The 8,718-nt window shown below is 41.3% G+C and overlaps 1 protein-coding gene across 2 annotated transcripts in view; it reads right to left on the bottom strand.

Moving 5' to 3' along the window:
- Positions 1 to 213: 213 nt before the first annotated feature.
- The window catches only part of nrip1a (nuclear receptor interacting protein 1a), a 35,789-nt gene continuing 27,284 nt past the window's right edge, over positions 214 to 8,718 (bottom strand). For both annotated transcript variants that reach the window (XM_081370958.1, XM_081370959.1), the window contains exon 2: positions 214 to 4,506. In XM_081370958.1, coding sequence (XP_081227084.1) covers positions 945 to 4,178 — 3,234 coding nt within the window. In that variant the 5' untranslated portion in view covers positions 4,179 to 4,506 and the 3' untranslated portion in view covers positions 214 to 944. The remainder of the gene's footprint in view (positions 4,507 to 8,718) is intronic.

The raw sequence follows: 8,718 nt of genomic DNA, 5'->3' as shown, positions 1-8,718 counted from the left end.
TATGAGGGGAAAAAAGCAGTCATTTGTAGTAACTCTTGTGATTTTCATTCATCATCTTCTAGAGTATTGTAAAAACCCAATGCTGTCTTGACAGGTAAATGCTGAGAATGCAGAATAAAGAATATAGCACATCACAACATTGTTTTCAATGGGAGAAAGAGATAAATTAAAGAGGAGATTGATAAAGTATACACACTTCACATACCATATAGATATCAAGACACCATGTTTTAATACTGATGGATTCATATTCCATATTATCCAAACATGAAGATATACAGCTTTAAAACTGCTGTTAGTTTATCCAAACAATACAGAACCAATTAGAGATGCCTATCTTTTTTAAAAGGCCGATTTCATTTACTTCAATGTATTTATACGGTGACAAGCCTTTAAAGCCTTCCAGGCATAGACAAAAGGAACAATACATAGTTATTTCTTCGTTTCAGCATGGTAAATTGAAGAATATTCACTAACAACTGCTGAGGCACAATCTGTTTATACAGATTGTCATGTGCATTGTTGCATCATAACTCACTGCCTGAGGCCAAAAGTCTAACCATGTGTGGAAAACAGAGTGGGAACTGATATTGTTACGAATACATGAGGGCAAATCTGTCACACACCTTTCATAGAAAACGTATTTCCTTTGCTGCTTAGAATGTAAGAAAGAAATCAGCCAGAAAGCAGTGCTTATAAATATTCAAATGAACTTTGGTTTCATGGTCTTTTTGTGAACTAAATGACATGTAATTCAAGTGAAAAATGTGTGATGCCTCAATAGAAACAAAAGTAGCAATCGGGTAAGTTGAGAGAATAAACACATTTCTAGTTCAAGCACAGATACTGGTTCACAAACTCAAAACTAGTACTTTTTTCAATGACCCGTTTAGCCGTGGTGAGTCACAACTAAGTGTTCCAAGGTAATTCTGTGAATTTTTGTTTCAAAGTTCAAAGGCCTCAGTATTGCCTGATGACTCGTTTTTGACCTTTGTCTGCATTTGTCTCGAGCCTGCCTCCAGTTCCTCCCCCTCTTTAACCAGTTGTGCATTGCTCCTTTGGAGCATATAATACAAAATAGGGTTAGTCTTGGTAAACCGAGGTGAGTCTAGCCCATACTTTTGTGTTTGATCATCTCCGTTAACCATCCTTGCAGGGCCGTTCAAATCCTTTATGATACTGTAATCGATTTTTGACCTTGCAGGCTCCTGCTGTGTAATATGGGGAGATGCTTGCCTATGAACGTTTGCTTTTTTAGAAGATGCATTGCTGGGGCTCAGGCTCTGGTGAAAGTTTTGAAGCTCACCTTCATTACATGGTTGCTTGATTGTATTCCCATTCAGCACAGCATGTGATGGTGAACTGAATGTACCCCTGGGCTGAGACAATTCCTTCAAGCAGTTGTCTGAAAGAAGCAGCTGCTTTAGAACATTGAAACTTCGGTTTTCATTAGACTCATTTGGTGGAAATTTAGCTGGTGGACTGTCTGCCTCTGGGGGGCTAGATGGGTCTCTGGCCTCTCTTGTCTCTCTGGTCTCTAGATGTCCAGCAGCAAAACAACCACTGTCGTCTTTTATGATACCAGAATGCTCCAAATCCCTGGCATGGTGACTCGAGGAGTTATGATATTCTAGTTCTACTGAAAATTTTCGCTTCTTTGGGATCGTTGGTCCCTGGGTTTCAAATGATTCTTCTTTGACACAACCCCTGTTTAGGTCCTCTAACTTGTTTGGCTGAAGGGTTTTGTTGGTTCGTTTCTTTAGGAGATGACAGAGAAGACCATCTCTGGTGGAAGCCTCTGGGGACAGTGGTTCCTGCTTGATGTTTTCGTGAGAATGATAACTGGTGCTTTTTCTAGGCTCCAACCCTGAATTCTGGCATTGCTTTGATATTTTGTTATAGTCACACGTATGACCCTCATCAACTGGCTCAGTTTTTATTGTAATATCCAAAGGAGGACCATTTGCTTGGCCTATTGCCTGATGTGTTCGTTTTTCCAAAGAACTGGTCTTGCCATGTTCTCGTCTTCGTTTACTGCCTACCTTTTCATTCTGAGGAGCATTGCCCAGAAGAAGCTGAAGAACTGTACGTCTTTCAAGCAGATTCTCAATTTCTGAGACATGCTGTGCTGCTTCGGGGGCAGTTGAGGTTTTTGCCTTGGCCTCTTCCCACAGTGGGTTATTACTCTGAACTGGCGCAGTGAGTCTTTCAAGTAAAGTTGGAGGATGGTTAACTTTCAGCTCTTGGGTCATGAGTTTGATAGGGGGTAAAGTTGCCTTCGCTGGAGGAGAAATGTCAGGGTTTTGTTTTCCACACTGAGCTAAATTCTGTAACAGTTTACTAGCACTAAAGGCAGGTTCTTTTACTCTTACATCACTTGTGGATTGTTTTGCTTTACAAAGATCCAAGGGGACAGACTGAGAATGGGGAGACCCATAAAGTGTATATGGAGATGCACTGCTGTTGGAGTCTCGGCTTTGGGTGTACGTAGGCAAAAGTTTGGGACTTCTACAACTTAATCCACAGTGGCCACTAAGTTCACTTGTGTCTTTACACCTAGCTGTACTGAAAACACTCTGGCTACTTGTAGATGCACTAGTGACCTTAGGGATTACATCATGCAGCAAATCTGGATTATCCAGACCTTTGTTTGCTCTCTCGTTATTTTTGTGATCCAAGAGCAACTGTAATAGAGTGACCTTGTGATGAGGTTTCATCTCTGGACATGCATCCACTTTGACAGGTGGACTCTCAGGCTTCCACCTATTTAATGAAGACTCTGGGATTCTGTCCAGTACAGGTGAGGACGAAGTAGATACTGGTGTTTGTAAATTTGTTCTGCTCTTTAAAGAAAGGTCAATAGGAGAGCAACTAGAGTAAGTGCTCTCAGCATCACTGCTGTCTTTTGTGAGACTGCTGTCAGGGTTTGAGTGCTCGCTGTCTGAAAAAAGCGGAGAGGCCAGAGTGCCAAGGGTACAGAGGTCATCTTTCAAGTGACCCTGTCCATTAATTCGTTGTGAGGTGTTGTGACTGTTGAGAAGCTGAAGTAGGAGACTGCTGCAGTTCTGTGACGGTCTGCCTTGTTTCTCAAAAGGTCGACGCTCTCTAAAGCGATGTCCTGTCCGCATGGAACCTTCTGTCCTTCTTTGCTCTGAAGTTAGGCTTGGACTCTGTCTGCTGGAGTTTGTTGACAACAGTTGTGAAGAAGGTATTCCGTTCTTGGTGTGTAAGAGGCTTAGTCCATGAGTCTGGCCGGAAGTTGTAGTTTGTTTATCTTGTGTCTGCTGTGTGGCCATGGCTGATAGTCTTTCACTAGCTGATCGTCCAGAGAGTTGGGTTTTAAGGGCATGTTCTCGAGAGTACTGTTGCAGGTGGGCCTCACTGGAGAGCAAAAGAGCCAATTGACTACATGCCACACTTGGTTTGGGTGATGGAGCGGGGCTGGATCTGATATTTACCAGGTTTGCCACGGCTTTTAGGCGCTCGGTACAAGATAGAGACTCGGGAGATGGGGAGGGAGTACTGTTCCGCATTGCCTTAGGGGATTCTGAAAAGCTTTCCTGGCTAGACCGTCGACGTTGATAAGGCACACTGTTGCTGTGATTCTGCATTTTGCTCTTGCTCACTAACCCTTTGAGGTGGCTCAAGGCAGGTCTGTGGCAAGGCACATCTGCACTGTCCTCTTGTGCAGGCTTGCTTATCTGGCAGGGGGTGTCCGTTGGCCTCAAGCCTTGGATAATCTGCTGTGGCAGGGTTACGTTTTGAAGTCGAGAACTGAAAGACTGCAGCAAACTAGCTAGAAGTGTACTCTCTCCTTTATCCTGGGAGGAGCCATTCTGGACGCTGTGGTGGTCTTCACTTTGCCCGTTCAGTGAAACGGAGGGTGCTGTTCTCCGTGGAGTCTCACTCTCTGTCCAAGCCTCTGAGTTGAGTAGACGAGCCTTTCTGAGGTGCTGTGAGGCTCCACAGTGGGAATTTGTTCGGTTCTGCTCCTGTCGAGTGCCATTAGGCTGTGCATGCTCTGTCCCGCCGTCCTTATTCTTCTGCTCTTGGCTTCCACTCTGTGTTGCTGCCGCACCCTGTCCTCCTGCTACCTGATGCATGAGTAAACCTTCCAGATATGTTAATACAGCAGAATCCTGGTGTGTTTCAGGGCCAGGCTCTTCCCCATGAGTCATGTTCAATACTATAGTCCTTTGTATGGTTGGCCACTACAATAGAGGGGAAAATCGTTCTGTTATGTTCTACCAAGAGACCTTACCGTTTTTAGCTTCCAAACCTTGTTTTTTAGGTAAAAGTAAGGCCTAATGTAGATTCACAAGCCATTCCCCCATACAGGAGGCAAGACTATTGTTTATAATCATGTTTGCCATTGTTAAGAAAAGTACAGGATTGTAATGCAGTCAGTCTTGCGGGATTCCATGGCACTGGTTCTGTACTTCAAAGCTCCAGGGTTGTGAATAAAATCACTGCCACATCTGTCCACAAGGTCAGTTGGTGACGGTCCTGAACAAAAGAGAGAAACATGAACTATTAATATTATTAACTAAATTTTGCATACCAAACATTACTGTATTCAACAAAGCAAATTCATCTAATCTTTAAGAAGCAGAATCATATTTAACATGTCATATGTTGATAAGTTTTAGAGGCAAAAGACACTGTAAATGTGATTAAACAGCAAGTTATTTCAGATGAAACGTGAAAATGATCAAACAAGCAAGGCCAAAAAATCTAAATGCAAGTGTTTTTGACAGCCATTTCACATGCAAAAAGTCATAACCAAAGATGGACCTTTTCATTTAATAAAAGATTCACTCAAGACTCATTCTCTCCTATGACAGCAATTACAATCGGTTTCTTGCCCAAGTTTCTTTTTTTCGTTCTCCAGACTCTTAAGCAGTAGGAATTAGCTTGCCGAATCTCATTAAAACTGAATACACAGGACTTAAAAGAATACTTGATTGATTTGACAGATATTAGGTAAAAAAATAACAAAGCAGAGTATCCTGAAGAGGATTAAATGTTTTGACAGAATTCTTGCCAAGATAGACCCACAGAACTGCCAGTTGAGAACTCAATTCTGTGCAAGACAACCACAGACAGCCAACAGGTACTTTGGAACTGTGTTTCCATATCATCTATAATGACTGGCAGGTTCAAAAATTAAACCGAGATAAAAAATGCCACAGAAAGTGACAAAAATTTATGTTATTATTAAAAAAAACCCCACTGTTTTAGGCTATATCTCTTATTGCTGATTTGCAGCAAACATTTACTAAATGTTGTTGGCTGCTTTGACAGACATAGGTTAAATCGCTTAATGGTTTTAAGAAATGGCTAAAGTTCCTTGCGATCATCATCAGACACCTGTGTAATGTATCTTTCTCTCTCACCCTCTATGCAGTCAGTGTCAGTGCCCGGAGAAGGAACACCCACATAATCCAGCCTAGTCCTTCACTTCCATGTTACCACAGTTGCTCTCACTACATCTCAAAATATACCACCCCTGGATCACACAGTGCCATTGGCTCTGTAGAATGATGCATTTATTGTGTATATGCGCAAGCCTGCTAAACACTATACTCACCACACAACTCACTGAAGTACACTGAAAGTTACACACAAGCCTCTTGGTGCACCAGTACTACAATTATGTCTACACATAAGAAATTGAAAACATAATTTGAGATTGAACTGTAAGCACTTAATCATGGAATACACACAAGGCTGACTTTGTCAATGCTCTATGATCAGAGTGAAGGTCAATGGCTACGGTTGATTTGTTCTGCTAATAATTGGCACCTCTGGTTGTTCTACTTTGGCTGACAGGGAGTGGAGAGTACGGGATGACCTTATCAAGCTATCGGTCAAAGAGATGTCAGAGTGACAGGCCCGAGAAACTCCTGTGCCACCAAACTAATTACCTCTAATTTGGAATAAAGCTACTACTAGAGACAAATTAGGCCATCCTTAAAAATATTTTGGTTTGCAGTAACAGCAAAAAAAAAAAAAAAAAAAAAATGGGTTGGTAGGTAGGTCTATTTTTTTTTTTTTTTTCAAGATTCAATGCAAAAAAAAAAGTACAATTTTGGTCATGGTGATTACGTAGGTATGAATTTAAACAAATTTGCATATCGTGTAAACTTTTAGTAAACTAAAAGGAAAAAAATTAAATAATTGGATCGGTCCTAAATTGACAGGGTCAGTCGGGTTACGGCAAACAAGAATATTTTTAAGGACGGCCTTACTGAATGTAGCCTACGTAATTTTCATCTATTTGGTAATGGTATGGGATAATACTATTTGTCAAAGAAATAGTTAAGGAATTTCATAAAAAAAATTGGTTGGAAGCTGATTCAGACTGTGAAAATTAATGTTTTGTCTCCTCCTGACCAAGCGTCATATCTAATGTGTCAAAGACTGGAAGAGGGTAATTGATTTGGGCCAACAACAACAACACTTCGTCCTATACTTCTGTCAATAGGCCACTGTTGTCCTAATCCAATGAAAAGAAGAAACACAATACTGACAACTCCTCCACTCTGTTAAACAGATAAACAATTATTTTACCACACTTCTCAAATAAATCTTTATTGAAATCAGATTTTTTTTTTAAACAGATTCGGTAACAACTTTCAAATCAAAGATTTGCAAAGATTAGAACCAGCCATTTTATGACAGCTGTGAACTTCAGAATAACTGTGTAAGAAGCGATTGTAGTAGCCTCTCTTAAAACCTAGCTATATATGCGTCCATTCACTCAGTTCTATTCAGGGTTTTTTTCATCACAATATTATCACCATCAGTGCAGGGAGAAGACGCTCCTGAATGAGTAACCTGAGTAATAAAAATCCCTTTAAAATGAGTGGCCTGATATAAATGGAGAGGATCTGATATCTGGACTGGATCCCTCATTCCTCAATTGCAAGTTTGGAAGATTAATTGACCCCCAAAAAAATACCAGATCATAAATTACATCCACAGTCCAGAAACTGTAATCCATTTAGGCTATTTAAAATGCATGATGAGGCAAAAAGAGCAAACCCTGCTGCATGCCCTGTTTGAAGTCAAGGTCATTTGCTCCGCCGGGGCTGTTTGAGTTGATGCAACAGCTGGCATCCATACAAAGCATTAGGTCCTAATAAAAAGCGACAAAGCTGCCCTTGCGATGTGCGTTCGTACCTGGCGTCTAGCTGATCTGTTCTCGAAATAAAAAGGAATCTCGGACATAGTTGTGCCACTGCAATTGCTAAGTTGTTGTTATCCTCTGGTTGCACACGCAGGCACAAAAGCCTGTGGAACTACAACAACACATTCCTAAGATAGCGTTGGGTGACTCAGTCAATCAGGGCCATGCATCATTCAAACTAGGTCACTGTGACCTACTTACAAACAAGCATTATGGGCATCATGCATTGACATTTCCCAGCTGGGGCACACCCCTTTAGTTAGGGCTTTGCCAAGTGCAATCTCTGACTCCTAGTAAAGCATGGTCTGACCTACATTATGACGACCCTATGATGAGCTACCCTTTCACATGGGCAAGCACGGGGCAATATCAGCATGTTTTAGCCAAGCAGAAGGAACCCTTTCCCTAGTAGACGGCAGAAATATATACAGGGGCCCCTGCGTGTACCGTCAAAAGACTCCAAACATAATTCCAGAGTCCTGACACAAGTAATAGTCTTGACCTTAGACTTGTAGATTTATGATGGCAGCATAATGTTAACAGGAACACTTAGAGAAGACTAAGCTGGTTCATCTTCGACTACAGAATAACATGTATCTTTGTCGATTCTCTTTCAGCCCAAAAACAAATGGCACGCTGAAGTGATACCGAGTGCGCTAAAGCTTGTCAAGGAAAAATGCAATTACTGCCCACAACCAGGAAATGAGAACAAACAAAATATTTGTACTCTTAAATTGCTGCGGTAAATGGCCCAGTTTCCGGGGTTGGAAATTACTTGAGGAACGTGAGCATGGGAATCAGTTTGTCCGTGATAAAAAAAAAACAGATAATAAAAATACCAAAAATCACATTGAGTACTTAAGTGGAAGTTTTTGGCTGTGTGAACTTGTACCCGACCACCAGAAAGTTGTAACCTTTTTTAGGCTTCACACAGAGGAAAAAACTAATTTGCATTCGGAGACATTGTGAGAAAAAGTCAGATAGAAACTAATAGCTACACAGAGCCCATGGCACTTGAAAAGTCACCCTTCGCCTTAAGAGATCATGTTTATCAGGATCATAGTTTATGCCAGTCATTATGTAAACAGCTCTGACCAAGTATAGCAATCGACTGCCAGTACTGCAACGTGCAACTGTACTTGCAAAACCAAACACAAGAAGTTCGTATGACAAAATAAACAAAAGTCACATGGTGCGGACTAAAGTGCAATATATCAGTGGTCTGAAAGTCCAAATCGAGAGGGAACCAAAGAACCCTTTTATTAATAAAATAAAAATACACTTCACAGTTGCCTTAAGGGTCAGATGAAGGGACAGCATGTGCGTCATGAACCTCATGTCATCTGTTCGAGTCTTTAGAGATTGAGAACTAAGCAATGTTCTCATCCAAAACAGACAGCTTCCACTTTTTCCAGGATGTGATCTCATTACAAGTTACTGGCAGTACAGGTTATATGTCAGGCATAATGGGCCTAATCCAGTGGTTCTCAAACTTTTTGGCTCCAAGGCCCCACATTGTTCACAAC

The sequence above is a fragment of the Scardinius erythrophthalmus genome, assembly GCF_964197995.2.
Source record: "Scardinius erythrophthalmus genome assembly, chromosome: 7".
Classification (NCBI taxonomy): Eukaryota; Metazoa; Chordata; class Actinopteri; order Cypriniformes; family Leuciscidae; genus Scardinius; species Scardinius erythrophthalmus.
This window is presented reverse-complemented; position numbering and strand designations above follow the sequence as displayed.